Genomic DNA, 15,965 nt, shown 5'->3' with positions numbered 1-15,965 from the left:
GAAACTATAACTTTTAAAACCATTTGCCGTTTTGACGTGGGACTACGTATAACCGGAATATATGGAGGGTAAAATGAAAACCTAAACACAGAACATGCAGGAAAAAATGAAAGATTTCGAATGCTTATAGCTCGAACATTTCTTACTGGATAGGAGAGATGTTTGCATCACTTGATAGGGAATATTTCTACGCATCTATCGCAACTAACAAAATGTTGTTTTTCATTAGATAAACAATTGAATAACTGTAAAATATTAGGCGTTATCTAAACGCCCTAACTGCATCGTTCTGATTGGCCCGATTTACGGTTTCCCTAACACAGCCATCAAAACCAAGCAGCCTTGGGGAAATCGGCATTGCAAATACATGAAAGTAGGGGGACTTTTGTTCTCATCGAAAAATGTTCCCTAACACAGACTTTAAAACCAAGCATGAAGTGTAGATATTGAAAAGAATTGGTCCCAAGATGGATCCTTGAGGAACACCTGCATTCACAATGAATTTCTCTGATGAAATATTGTTTATAGAAACATTGAACGCTCTATCAGAAAGATATTTTTTTATAATTTTTATCAAGTATGTAGGAAAACCAAAGTTCTGAAGCTTGTAAATGAGACCATTATGCCAAACATTATCAAATGCTTTTTCAACATCAAGAAGTGCCATGGCAGATGATTTTGAAACTGACTTGTTTCGTCTGAATTGTAGAGTGACCTTTTCGGAATCCAAACTGCTCATCCAAAAATATATTGTGCTCATCTGCAAAAGCAAGAATGCGCGTTAATATAATTTTTTCGAATACTTTCGAAAATGCTGGGAGAAGGCTAATTGGTCGATAGCTCTTTGAAGAAGAAGGATCTTTTCCGGGTTTTAGTATCGGGATCACTTTTGCCAACTTCCAACTCGAGGGGAAGTAGCCAAGTGATAGACATCTGTTGAAGACAGTAGTCATAATTTCATATAAGTTGTTACTAAGATGTTTCAACTCAATGTTAAATATACTGTCGAAGCCGGGGGCCTTCATATTCTTCAACGAGCGTATAACCGAGATAACCTCTGCAGTCGAGATGATTTCACTCTCTTGAGGTACAGAATGGATATTGTCAATAGCCCTTACAGTATCATTCGCCGAAGCTTCAAATGGACTTGTAATGTTCTGGCCAAGATTGTGTGAACTAGCGAAATGGTTGCCAATTGCATTAGCCTTTTCGGCAGGTGTTATCAATCGTTCTGAATTGTCAGGTTGAAGAAGAGGAGGAATAGGATTAGACTTGGTCTTGAGAATTTTAGCGAGCCTCCAAAAAGGCTTGGAGTTATTCGGAAGTTTACTAATATCTTTTGCGAATTTTTTGTTACGGAGATCAATCATTCTGGCCTGGATAACCTTGGTTAACTGATTATACTGTCGTTTCCTCTCTCGAATACCAGTACGTTGGTACTGCCTTCGATAGAGGTTCCGAAGCCTAATCAAATGTTTAGTAATGGAATCAATTTGAACAGAGTCACTCACCTGAATCGTTTCTGGGATGTGGTTTTGGCGAGCCTGAATAACTGCAGTTTGAATAGAGCTGACTGTTGCTTCGATATCTTCGGGAGATTCAAGAGGTTGATTGAGATCAATGTTGTTGTCAATAAGCTGCTGGAATTCCACCCAATTCGCACGATGATGGTCCCGTCTACATTGTGGCCTCCTGACTACGACATTCACTCCCAATTCAACCATCACTGGGAAGTGATCCGAACTCAACTCGTTAAGGGCAATAGGATCACCGATGTGGCGATCCATGTTGGTAATGAAGAAATCAATTATGGAATGTACTCCAGAACGAGAAATGCGAGTAGGGGTCGCTGGACTAAGAATCCTGTAGCGCCCACACTGTAGATCATCATTTAGAGTCACTCCATATTGATTCCTCCTTTGGTTTCCCCAGGACTGATGTCGAGCATTAATGTCCCCGCCGATGACGTATTTCGACTGCCTTCGTGTTAGCTTGATGATATCGTTTTTAAGAAGCAACGCTGAGCCATCTCTGATTGACGTCTGTTTGGGATAGTAGACCGCAATCACGATAATAGACCCAATCGATGTTGTGATTTCCGCCCCAATAGCTTCGATGATGTTGAGTTTCAGACACGGCAAAAGTCGATATCTGATGTTATTTCTGATGGCTAAGGCAACACCTCCTCCACCAGAACCAGCACGATCCATTCTCAATAGACGATAATTCGGGACTCGAATATTAATATTCGGTTTAAGATGCGTCTCAGTAACGATAGCTACGTCGATGCTGTTTGTCACCAGGAAGTCAGTGAACTCGATAAGCTTACTCTTAAGAGAGCAGGCATTCCAATTAATTAGCCTTAGAGATGACCGATCCATGGTTATAATAAAAATGTAGCATAACTTGTACTTGTTCCTGTTGGTTGCGACAACTTCTAGTCTGTCGATCTAGTTCAAGAACAGGGTTGCAAGTTCTTGCATGCTATAAAGCTCCTCAGTAGAAGAGGAATGAGGTGAAGGTTTTGGTGTAGGTGATAAACCAATAGCTGCAACCTTACTATAGCTCGGTTGCTCCTTTTTTGGCTTTTCGCTAGAAGAGGCCGTTTGGGGGCGACCTGTAGGAAGTGGAAGAGGAGGAAGAACAGGAATCGTGCGAGAAACCATTGGAGGGAACTCTTTGTCAGTAAATTCTGGAACCTTCTTCCTATTCTGTGTTTTATCAGTAGCTTGCTTCCAGATACGTTTAAAATCCGCACGTTTTGTGCAGCTACGGCTGGTGGCTTGGTGACTTTCGCCACAGTTAACGCATTTGCGAGGTTCTTTTTCTGGAAGGCTGCAAGTGCTTGTTAGGTGGTCAGCAGCACACTTGCCACAACGAGTTTTCATGTGACAGTTTCTTGTTCCGTGTCCGAAACCAAGGCAATTTGAACATTGCGTTTCATCCCGATGTTGAGGTTTGTATCGGTCCCATTGTACCGAGATGTTGAAGATCTCACTGATTTCTCTTATGCGAGTTATGTTGGCTGATCCTTTCTTGAAGTGGATCAGGTACAAAACATTGGAATACCCATTGTCTGGCGTTTTATGCCTAGTCATCCGATATACAGCTAACGGCTGAATATTGTATGATCGTTCCAGATCTTTTTTAATATCCTCCAACTCAATAGCAGGAAGACCTCGCAACACCACCTTAAATGGTTTTTCAGACGGCGTATCGTGAGTGTAAAACTCATGATTTTTTGATTTCAGGTATGATCCAATTATTTTATATTGCTCCAGGTTGGGACTAGTGATTTTAATCCCGATGCTGCATATTTTAAAAACTGGCTGCAATTTCAGCGCCAGCAGTTCAGACCTCAAAGTTCCTATATCTCTCGATGTTGTAAAATAAGGTGGTACTTTCACCTTTTTCTCTACATTTACTTTCTCGGTAGTTGGTTCCTCCTCGGTATGGCCATCCAATAAAGCATAGCGGTTTCTTTCTAATATTGGCTCCTTGCCGGTGTCCGATCGATGTCGTTTGTTGGTGCCATGTGGTATGCCTGGGTCGGTTGACCGGGTTTTCCCCATTGTTGTAGTCCTCAAGGGCAGACAGGTAGTTGATGAATCGCAGGTAGACAATCTGAAAAGAGAAATAAATAGCTTTTTAAAAATCAGGTAATGAATGGAGCTCCAAACACGTCCGTCTCTGTCGACGGTCGGAGTGGAATGATAAAAGTTTGCCTCAGCGAGATCCACTGTTTATACTCTAGGCAAGTGTTCCCCTTCAATCTTCTTCTTTTCCTCTGTTCGCGGAGACTTTAAATCCTACGATTTCCCCTTCAATGCTCGTTATTGACAACTCTGTTCTGGAAAGCACGCAAATGGACAGAACAAATGTAAGGAAAAATGAAAACGCTTAAAGTTTTCATGAATTTTAACCATTTACGAACCAGGAGATTCCAATGTATAGCATATTAAACAAATCTTAGGGAATTTCCGATTCGTTTAGTATGTAAATCGCCAAAATCTGTTCGCGGCAAAAATAGTTATTAACATTAACTTTATTTCATAAAAACGTGACCTGTTTTCTGATTTGGCACCCTTAATGAAAGACGTAGTTCTACGTCAAAACGGCATGTAACGCTTTAGATAATTAATTTTTAAATGCTGATAAAAAATATCAGCCAAATCGGTCGAGTAGATCCTGATATATTGATACCACCAATTGAAAAACATGGTTTTGAGAAAAACGCGTTTGAAAATTCGTACAGCAATACTCTGTAACTCCTTCTATTCTCCTTCCTCCTTCTATAAGACCAGGTGATGACCTTGCAGCTTTATGTCATTGTAAACAAACAATGCTTCAATTTATATTCTACTGTGTAGATATTGGTGACTAGTGATCCCCGATACAGAAATCAATTATTAATCGAACGAATACGGTGCAACTATCGCAATAAACGAAGCCTGAGACGAGACATGACAATAGGGGGCCGATTCCGGACCACCACTTCTGTCAAACTCGGACCACTTGCAAACAAAATTAACAAAGATAAATATGTTGCCAAATATATTCAAAATTGAATAATTGTTGCATTCACATTTCAATTTAGCGATAATTTCTATAATGGATTTTTTTGGTATATTTTCGTTTCTATTACGTCCGGTGTTCCCGAAGAGAAGGAAACATTGCATCGGAATTTCCACCCTACATCTTTTCGGGATTATTTTGCCATCTAGCATAGCATAATAGCAGCGACCTAACAGAGAAGAGCATTCAATTATTTTCCAACCGTAAAGCAGTTAGCAATATAATTATAATCTAATAACAAATAACAACCAACGCAGCAGAAAAGTATTTAAAATCATATTGGAACTTGAATAAACCATACATACCTACAGAAAAAAAAACCTGAATAAACGCTATGTTATTATTTGGGAATGTATGATTTTATCAATATTTCAGTACTGTTAGTATTTGAACGATATCAAAGTTAAATTATAAGGCCTTATTTCCGTATACACTCCACGGTAAAAACGAATTGAAGTTTATCCGCGATGACAGAGATACGGTATCGATATCTGGAAACGAAATAAGCTTTTAACAAGTCTTACTACTCGGCCCGAAGGCACTTTTAAATTGTTAAAACCTGAATGAAAATTTTTACTTGGCGTTATTTATTTACTTGAAGAACGTCTTTCTTACCCTAACTTGACCTGTTTTCTATACACTTTGCGATATTCTCACTAAAACTACTCATTATAATATAAAATTATCTTCAGACACAATTTTTGTACGAGATTATTTTACCAAATGAAGAAAGCAAAGTTTTCCATTCACAATCAACACTAATATGATACGGAGAAGTTAATTTTCATTCATAATTTCTATTTGAAGAGTGTTCATTCTACCTGAAAACCCATCATTTTCTCTAACTCGTAAAACGAAATTTCATGGCGTGTCGTCCATTCCGTTTTCATCTTGAAGTGTAAACGGTAAGGCCCGTAATCTCTTGATAAATAAAATGAACTTTGAATTTAATTCATATATGTCAACATATCATACACCTACTATCAAATCTACGTTTTCTAGTTTTCTTTATCTCTTCACATTTTATTTTTTGGATACCAAAATAACAGGAAAATACTTATTGTTTAAAATATGTGATATTCGGTCGGAAGATTAATACAAAAAAAATTATGCAACTCAGAAAATACATGATTCGAAGAACACATGTTTTTCATGGGAAAATAATCTTCCGAAATTTTATAACATTTGGCAACCTTCACATCTCGCTTCCCTGTTATCTAGCACTTGGTCGAAGAAAATGCAGAAAGAAGAGTAAGAAGCCAGTTGTCACGTCTTGTCTTAGGTGATTACATCGTGTTGGCTCAACCGATCCCGCTTCCGTGCTACCTTCAAAATTTTTGTGTGCAGTCAGCCGATTGCAAAATTCCAGCCGTAAATTGCACTCAACCGAGGGCTGTGTGTTTTTGAAGTTATCCTTTGGCTTGTGTAGAGAAAAAGACTATACCTAAAAGTGTGTTTTTGTTTCCCGAGAATTCGCGTGAAGAAAAAATTGTGTCCGATCGGAAGTTCCCGTGTGTTCTTAGATTGACGACGCAGTTTGTGTGAGCATAACTCTGCAACGTGTCCGAAAAAGTTGTAGAAGTAAAACAAAACGTGTATGATTCTGTACGAAACCGACGGTGTGTAAACTAAATGTATGAGTACAAACAAACTGAAGTGTTTTGTCCAATCAATTTGCATTGTAATAGGTTATTGATAACAACTGTGATTAAATTATCTTAACTTTTTTTAATTAAATGAAGTAATTTTCCGGCTATGACTTTCATTAAATACTTTTTTACCCTCATGTATATTTTCAGGTGATTGCATCCAGAAATCTTTAGATGATATCGCACAAAATTCAGCCATTCGAAATGACGTTCCTTCACAACAAACAGGCTCAAAACAAAAGAATTCTGATACTGGAAATACGTTGTCTAGCAATGAAAGCATGTCTGTTGTCGATGAATTGAAAGGTATGTACAATAGAACAATCAATTTTTTTATTCTTCTAATTTGTTGATTCGTATGTTGTAATTTAAAAACCAAAGATTGTTTAAAGCACTGGTTGGAAAACTTATGAAGCGATCTGTAAACGTGAAGAAGGAACTTACGCCATTCAGTGGCGTCGACTTTCGGATTTGGTAAATTAATAAACACAAACGCTATTCGTACAAGCGTCGCCTCTCTACTGTATACTGTCAACTGACATCTGTATTCAAAGAAAAGACTCTCGGGGCTTAAATACTAGTTTACAAAAATAGGCTTAAACTCTACACAGAATATTTACAAATTATGCTGGGCGGAGCATCGCACCAGCAGTTAGAGTGGGCTGTGATGGCCTTGGTCAGACGCGTTCTTCGGAGAGAGAGAGAAAGCACTTCTTTGTGGGTCAAAGTAAATAGGAAAAGAAAGTGCTGAAACATGTGTGCCGGATGCGCGCCACATGTTTGGTTAAATTTCTGCTGCTAGCTAAACTCGCAGCGGGGCGGAAGGAAGACAAACTCGCCGCTGCCGTTGGTGCGCGTCGAGTTATACAATCATAAATAGTAAACGAACCCTTGGGCCAGATTGCTGGCTCGGGTATCGTATCACATTTTATGTTTATATCGCCCAGCGCCCTCGGGGGTGGTTTATTGCCTTAGAGGTCTTGAATATTGATGAGTTGGGTTTAAGCGTGATCATATTACACCTTTCCCCTTTCGGAGAATGACGTAACATTGAGAAGTCATTCAAGTTAAATTAGGTGGAAAGATTCGTCTGACCTTACAATTTTAGTGTTTATTCAATGTTTGTGATATGTACATTTTTCGTGTATTCAGGTAAAAATTAAGTTTGTTTATAAAGATTATCCTTATAATATGATTATACGGATTGTCTTCGTTGGGTGTTCTATTTGCTTATGAATATATTTATTTTTAATATTTGTTTAATATATACATTTTACATTTGATAATAACTGTCGGAAGGATTAACTGCTAACTAACTAATATATACATTTTACATTTGATAATAACTGTCGGAAGGATTAACTGCTAACTAGGTATCCCTTTCCCCTTAGGGTGGGGTTGCTCATATGGTATTATTCTGTTTTTATGTACAGTCTGGACTTTATTGGTTTGATCATCTCTTATTGTTACGTTAGGGTGTTTAATGTCAATTATTATATATGGTCCTACGTATACTTTGTCTAATTTGGATCTGTTTTCGTTTGATAGGAATACTAGATCATTAATGGCTACTTTTGATGGTCTAGCCATGGTTTTCTGTGTCTCATTTCTGGCTTTTCTTACCTTATCAATTATTTCCCTAGCGGTATTTGATGCTATTTGTAGTTTATATTTAAGTTCTTTGTAATATAAATCCATGTTGTAAATTGGTTCTACATATGTGCTTGTTGTGAGGTTTTGTGGTAATTTAGCATTCGTTCCAAAAACTAACTCGAATGGAGTGTATGAGAAATCTGTGTGTGGTGTTGTGTTGTAGCAGAATGTGTAGTAAGGCAACCATTCATCCCAGTCACTCTGTGCTTGGTTGACGAATTGCCTTACGTACTCGTTAAGACAACGATGGTTCCTTTCCAGGCTTCCTATTGATTGAGGGTGATATGGAGTGGAAAAATTTTGTTTAAGCTTCAGTAATGAAGCTATGTTTTCGAATAACTCGTTCTTATATTCAGTTCCTTGGTCTGTTTGGATGAGTTTTGGAATTCCATAGACCAGAATTAAGTTTTCTATGAAGGCTTTGGCTATGGTGGATGCTTGTTTGTCTATTGTGGGTTTAATAATGATGTATTTTGTTAAGTTGCATTGAATGGTCAGTGCGTATCGGTTTCCATTATTGGATCTGTTAAATGGTCCAATTGTGTCAATCGATACGCAGTCGAATGCTTTTTGGGGTGTTTTAATTTCGACGAAATTTTCGTTTGTTCGTATTGTGTGTTTATTTTGCTGGCATTTTATGCACTTCTTGATGTAGCTACTGATATCTTTTTTCATGCCACTCCAAGAATAGAGTCTGCTTAACTTTTTGTATAGTCTGGTGACTCCTGTATGTCCACCAGTGGGTGTATCGTGATTGTTTTTTATAATTTCGAACCTTTCGTTTTGGCTTTCTATCACACGCTTGGGTGTGTAGAGCACTATTTGCAAGTCTTTGAGCGTGTCATTACAAATCTTCTTAAAGGTTTGCACGCTGCATATTTGGAAAATTACGCTTGATAACGCTAGAGCTATCATGCTAATTTTCAAGTTTTTGGCCATATTTTCAACTTTCTTTACTAGTTTTCCCAGGGATTCTTTTGTGTTGCTTGCATTTTCAATTATTGTCGACGACTTTTCTTTGGTTCTTTTTTTATTCATTATTGCGCATTTCAAATTTTTGTTTCCGCTAGCGTTTGTTTCTTTATTCATTTCTAATGCGCGTCCGCATAGAAGTTTAGGTAGGTTTTGCCATTCTCGGGGTTCAATAGCCTCGTACGCTCTGAGCTGATCAGACTCAGTATCGTCGGGGTTTGAATTATTGTCTGTAATTTCTGTGTCGTTATTCGTTTCGTTTAGTTTTCTAGTCATTGCTCTGGTTTGTATACCCAGGACTTTTATAGTTTTAAGTGCCTCGGAATTAATTGCTATTCGTGATAGCGCATCTGCAGTCACATTTAGCTTACCTTGAACGTATTTTACATCAAAATGGAATTCTTCAAGATCCAACCTCATTCTTGTGAGTTTTGATGAGGGATCTTTCATTGAAAATAAATATACTAACGGTCTGTGATCCGTTTTTACTGTGAATTTCCTCCCGTAGAGGTATGGTTTAAAGTACGTAATTGCCCAGTGAATTGCTGTCAATTCCTGTTCAATTGTCGATTTATTGGCTTCACCTTTTGTGAAGGCTTTGCTTGCGTATGCAATGGGTAGTTCTATACCGTCGTTTTCTTGGGCTAAGACGGCGCCGCATGCTATTTTTGAAGCATCGGTTATTAGGGTGAATTCTTGTGTGAAATCGGGGAATTTGAGAACTTTTGGTGAGATAAGTTCGTTTTTCAATTTATTGAATGCATTTTGGCATTCGGGAGACCAATCAAATTTTGCGTTTTTTCTGAGCAATTTGTTTAATGGGTACGCTATTTCTGCGAAATTTTGTATGAACCTCCGGTAATAGTTGCAAAAGGCAACAAAACGCCTCACTTCATCTGCTGATGATGGTGTGGGGTAGTTTGTTACCGCTGAAAACTTTGATTGGTCGGGCTGTATACCTGCCGCTGAAATGTTGTGACCTAGATATGTTACGTCTGGTCTGAAGAAGGAGCATTTTTTGGGATTTAATTTTAAGTTGTAGTTTTGTAATTGTTTGAAAACGTTTTCCAAGTTAATAAGGTGATGGTTTATTGAGCAGCCGACGACGATGATGTCGTCGATGTAAAGGAATGCACATTCAGGTGGGAGTCCGCTAAGTGCTATGGACATCATTCTCTGAAAGCTATTTGGTGATATATTTAGACCGAATGGTAACCTATTGAATTCGTAGTGGCCGTTAGAGGTCGAAAATGCTGTGTACTTTTTTGATTTTTCGTCAAGTTCGATTTGGTGGAAACCTGACATTAAATCTAGGGTTGTAAAATATTTGGCTCTGCCCAAATGATCGAGGATTTCGTCGATTCTTGGTAGGGGGAATTTATCTGGGGTTATCTTTTTATTTAGTTGTCGAAAGTCAACCACTAATCGCCATTTTTTATCTTGAGTATTTGATTTCTTTGGGACTAAGAGGATGGGGGAATTGTATGGTGAGGTGGAATTTTGGATTATTTTGTTATTTAGCATGTGGCTGATTTGGTTATTTATTTCTGAAATTTGTGCTTCCGGGGTTCGATAATTCTTTATGTAAACGGGTGTCTTGTCTTGAAGGTGAATGGTTTGCTTGTAGAAGTTGTTGGTTGTCAATATGTCGTCTTCTAGTGCAAAAATGTCGTTGTATTTAGTGCATAATTCTGTTAATTTCTCCTGGGCATGTTGGGGTGTATGATTCAAATTGAGTTCCTTAATCAGTTTCTCGTGTCTACCTTTTGGGTTTTCTCCTAATTCCGTTGTAATGTGATTTATGGTGTATTCTTTAAGGGGGATAGTGGTGGGGGCGAAGGTTTTTGGGATTGATGTTGGTGTGGTATTTGTGTTAATTATTGTAATGAATTGTGAGTTTGGGTTTATTATTGTGTTTGCGCAAAAAATGCCTGGTTTGATTTCTTGTGCGATCACAAGGGCATCATCGTTTAGGTTGAGTGACGGGAAGTGTTTTATAATTTGGCATCTAGGGGGAATAATGTAATTGTTTTCCCAGCTATCTTGAATCGGAATTTCAATTTTGGTGTTTTCATAGTTGAAGGTCATTAGCCATGTTTTGAGGCATAGGTTACATTCATATTTGGTGAGGAAATCTCTGCCTAAAATGCCATCTGCAATTATAGGAAACTTGTTGTTGACGATTTGAAATTGGTGTGGAATTTGGATATCGTCAAAAATGATATTTGTATTTGTGCTCGCTATGGATTCGGTCTTTCCCTCCGTAACTCCATTAATAATGCATCTATTTCCGGGGTGTATTAATTGTTTTCCGTTAATTTTTTCTTCTTTTACTATTGATATGTCAGCGCCTGTATCAATTATTAATATACATGGTTTGCTTGACATTTGTAAGTATAGTGTAACGAACATTGAACAATTCACGTCGCATTTAAAAATATTTAATGTTGGTCTCCGTAATGTTTGTTTTCCTCCAATGTCAATGCCGGTTCGGACTGGAGGGCGTCCGTCGGTTGTGACTCGTTTCCCGTTAGGCGGATGTATTGCTGAGGGCGGTTAAAATTTGTATTCCGCCTATTGTTGTTGTTGTTATTTCGCTGTGGGTTTATGTTTGAGAATTGGTCTCGAACTTGGTTTTGCTGGCCAAAACGGTTATAGTTATTACGCGGTTGGTTTTGGAAATTATTTTGGTTGAAATTGTTGCGGTTGAAATTGTTTTGGTTTCTACCGCGGTTATGGAAGTCGTTTGGCCTGCGCCTGTAATTATTATAATGTGTGTCAACGTTGTTGTTGAAACGGTTGGCGTTTCTGTTGGTCTGCGAGTATGCAAATACTGATGCGCTCGCATTATTTAAGTTTTCCTCCAACGCTTTAGTCATCGCGTCGGAGTATGAATTGAAATTCCCTGCTCTTATGATGAGCGAGGTTTTTTCGTTTTTTAACCCTCCGGCTAAATGTTTGACGCCTTCTTTGTTTGCCATAGATTTGGCAACTTGGGGCGGAATTTCTTTAGCGGTGTACGCTGTTTCCAAACTGAACACCAATTTTTCTAAATCCAGGCAAAATTGTTCGATTCCACCGTTTTGTTTCAAGTTAGCCATTTTAGCTAGAACTTGTTCCGGTGGGCTGGTCGTTATTTTAGCTTTTAAAATTTTGCTTATCTCGCTCACCGATGTCGGTGTTTCAGTGAATGCATTTCTCGCCCGTCCCTCTAGTTTGGTTAGTATGACGTTAATTATGGTTGCTTTGTTTTCCGGTGTTTCAAATGTTTTCACCAAGTTTAAAGCGTCAGCGAAGGCTTTCAGTTTGTCTATGTTTCCGTCGAATTGCGGAACTATAGACGATGTAGTCTTGATTATTTCGAGTATGCTAGCCATTTTCGGTTTTCTTTGTAACCTGAGGCAAAATAGGACGGCTAGCGCAATTTCCTTGAGTGTTCTTGGTCTACCCTTTTCGATTGACGCCTTAATTGCGTTCAAAAGTTGGTCCGCCTTTTCGGTTATTTTTATGATTTCTGAGCCGTGGGTTGTGTCTAGTAACGTAGACGACAATTTTTTAATCTGTTTCACGAGCGCTTCCGCTTCCGTGAGGCGTTTGGCTAAAGTACTTTTCCTTAGTTTTCTGACCAGTTCCTGTTGTATAGTCAGGTGTATATGTTTTAGTTTTTGTATATTCAATTGGATGAGCTTTGTTACTTCGTCCATTCAAGGAGACAAGGAAAAATGGTTATCGGTAAAGAATTTATTATGCTGAGGCTGCGTTCGAACGCATGTTTTAAAATTTTCGAATTCTTTTAGACGGTGTCGACTACGGCTGCGTGAGCTTTTGCCGCTTGCATAGCATGTGCATTCATGCATGCCTTATATGCTTTGTATATTTTCGAAATTAGTAGTATGGATATGAGGGCAAGTGTGACGCAGATAATCGCTCCTTGAGCTTCGTGCATTACACTGTGGTTCTCTAGGTGATTTAAAATTTGGATTTGAGCGTCGCCCGTGTTACTAACGGGTTTGGTATTAAATAACCCCATGTTCAACGGTACATATGTAAAACCAATTTTGTGGGTATTGTAATTGCTTTTTTTTTTTTTCTAATTCCTACTACCTATTCCTACTGCCGCGTGGGTATTACGATAAAAAAATATTTTGTGCCTCGACTATAAATTTATTACATGATATCCGTATATAAAAGGATTAGACTAACTCGAGTCTGACTTACGCCACGTTTTCTCCGCAAGTGTCCTCTTCTCGGGGGTGGGGGGGGGCGTGGGTGCCTCTGCTTCCGTCAGATCTCAGGGGTGTCCAGTTGGATCCAAATCGATGTTCATTTTTTTTTTTTTTTTGAAATACTGCTTGACTTGCGAATGTTATTTATCCAGGTGGCTACTGTCAGCTTCACGATTTCACTTGTGTCTGCGATTCTAATTTTTCGTAAACGGCTTCAATAGTTTCCGCTGGGGTCCAATTTCTTCCCCGCTTTGCCGATTTTCACTTTCACCATCTTTTCGCTGAATGTTTCGTTACTCAATTTATTCACACTTGCACTGCGTCCGGTTGGTTTAAAAGTTCATTTAGCGAATTTTTCTTAGCTTAAATGATTCATATTCACACCGTACCCGGTTGGTTGGGACCTAACACACACAACACAACAGTAGGCTTCTTCTTCTTCTTGTTTTTAAAAGGCTTTAAACTTTGCAGTTCACCATTGCCTCTGCTCAGTAGGCTCTAAACTCTGCGTTTAAATTCACTTTAATACGCGATAACAGCATCGGATCTGTCGGTTCACTCGTGACTCGGTGTCACTGGTCGCCATGTAAACGTGAAGAAGGAACTTACGCCATTCAGTGGCGTCGACTTTCGGATTTGGTAAATTAATAAACACAAACGCTATTCGTACAAGCGTCGCCTCTCTACTGTATACTGTCAACTGACATCTGTATTCAAAGAAAAGACTCTCGGGGCTTAAATACTAGTTTACAAAAATAGGCTTAAACTCTACACAGAATATTTACAAATTATGCTGGGCGGAGCATCGCACCAGCAGTTAGAGTGGGCTGTGATGGCCTTGGTCAGACGCGTTCTTCGGAGAGAGAGAGAAAGCACTTCTTTGTGGGTCAAAGTAAATAGGAAAAGAAAGTGCTGAAACATGTGTGCCGGATGCGCGCCACATGTTTGGTTAAATTTCTGCTGCTAGCTAAACTCGCAGCGGGGCGGAAGGAAGACAAACTCGCCGCTGCCGTTGGTGCGCGTCGAGTTATACAATCATAAATAGTAAACGAACCCTTGGGCCAGATTGCTGGCTCGGGTATCGTATCACATTTTATGTTTATATCGCCCAGCGCCCTCGGGGGTGGTTTATTGCCTTAGAGGTCTTGAATATTGATGAGTTGGGTTTAAGCGTGATCATATTACAGATCGCCGTTGACGTATTCTATGACCAAAACCGCGTTCTCTCTCGACCTCTCCGTCATTGGTTCCGATCTAAAATTGATTGGATAACAACTCGACAAATATTTGGATTTTTGAAATATTTTGAGCGTATCAGTGGTGCAATGAGTTTGTTCTCTATGATCGGAAAAATTACCGACTGGACCATTTTTGGATCCAAATGCTATTGGATTACATCACGGGAACACCAAGCCAAACTGATGCTATTGGATTACATCACGGGAACACCAAGTCAAACTGATGCTATTGGATTACATCACGGGAACACCAAGCCGAATGCGTAAATGGGTGCGAATATTACTTCGCTCGGACGCATTCATACGCAAACAATTTTTCATGACTGTTCCATGCGAAAGCAGAACAGAAACCGATGCGAGTGAAAGTACTCACGCCTTGCGTATGTCTGCTTTTCGCGTTGACGGTGGAATGGTGTCATCTGGATACGACATTAGTTTGTATGAGACCAGCTATTCTCTATCAGTCGCCCTTAAAGCAGTTTTAAATTGCTAAAATTTGTATGAAATTTTTTTCTTGGTGTTATTTACCTATTAGACGTACGTCGTTATGACCCTAATTTAAAAGATTTTCAGATTTTTCAGATATTCTCACCAGAACATAACATTATAATATAAAATTATCTAGAGACACAATTTTTGCATGATATTTTTTCACTACTTGCAAGCAAAAGTGATTTTCATTTACATAGAGTACTAATTTGGTTTGGGAAAATTAATTCTCATTCATAATTTTGATTTTAAAAGTGTGTTCATTTCTACTGCAACCCCATATTGTCATGCCTACTCCTCCATTCCGTAATACGAAGCTCATGCAAGCGAGCAAAACAAATCACGGTTTCTTCATGTGCCTATATTTTGTGACCGTGTTCGGGAACACATTGCGATCACCAATCATCATCAATGAGCAAGATTGTTATGATTTCAATAGCTTGCTTTCAAAGCAATTTTTAAGCTTTTGAACCGATAAGTGACAATCATATAATTCGTTGACATTTTATCTCTTGGATGAAGTGATTATTATACCACTCCATCCAGCCGGTAAAGAGGTATTAACGTTCAAAACCTTGCAGTCCAGCGTCACTCTCTCGTTTTAGAAACTTTGAACTAACACCCCGGTACAGAAATGAAAGACGTAGTCAAAACCAACATCTTCTATACAATTTTCGACTCTTTTGAGTTGTGTTGGAAAAGTTCTAGAAAGGATAGTAAATCGACGCCTAAAGACCTTTTTAGAGTCTAATAAGCTGCTCGATCCAAGACAGTTCGCTTTTCGTGCGGGAAAATGCACAGAAGATCACCTCGAAGATCTACAGGCTATTGTACATGACGTTATTGAGAAAGATCACCACGCAGATGTGGCATCACTTTATCTAAGTAAAGCATTTGATCAGCATGGAGATATCCAGTATTGAAGAGTCTCTTCGACTGGGTGATCCGTGGAAGACTAGGTTTCTATGTGAAAAGTTTCCTAGAAAATAGAACTCAGAGCCATAGTCAACAACACAAAATCTTCATTGAAAATCCAAGAAAGGGGAATTCCCCAAGGCTCGGTTGTATCGCCAACCCTCTTCATAATTATTATGCAGTCCCTTTTTGCAAAAAATCCGGAAAATGTAAAAATTCTTGTCTATGCGACATTGTGCTAGTACTAG

The 15,965-nt window shown here is 38.8% G+C and overlaps 2 protein-coding genes across 3 annotated transcripts in view; one reads left to right on the top strand and one right to left on the bottom strand.

The window, feature by feature from the left end:
* LOC129782210 (uncharacterized) overlaps window positions 1–15,965 on the top strand; it is a 293,740-nt gene that overhangs the window by 187,619 nt on the left and 90,156 nt on the right. The gene's annotated exons all lie outside the window — the stretch shown is intronic.
* Window positions 11,291–12,226, bottom strand: LOC129782209 (probable cyclin-dependent serine/threonine-protein kinase DDB_G0292550). The gene has a single exon (XM_055789576.1). It carries the CDS (start codon window positions 12,224–12,226, stop codon window positions 11,291–11,293), a length of 936 nt encoding a protein of 311 aa, XP_055645551.1.

Source organism: Toxorhynchites rutilus, unplaced genomic scaffold, assembly GCF_029784135.1.
Source record: "Toxorhynchites rutilus septentrionalis strain SRP unplaced genomic scaffold, ASM2978413v1 HiC_scaffold_5, whole genome shotgun sequence".
NCBI classification, from domain to species: domain Eukaryota; kingdom Metazoa; phylum Arthropoda; class Insecta; order Diptera; family Culicidae; genus Toxorhynchites; species Toxorhynchites rutilus.
This window is presented reverse-complemented; position numbering and strand designations above follow the sequence as displayed.

What these genes read in the sequence shown, in the direction of transcription:
- LOC129782209 (XM_055789576.1), bottom strand. Translation starts at nt 12,226, where the DNA reads ATGGCTAGCATACTCGAAATAATCAAGACTACATCGTCTATAGTTCCG.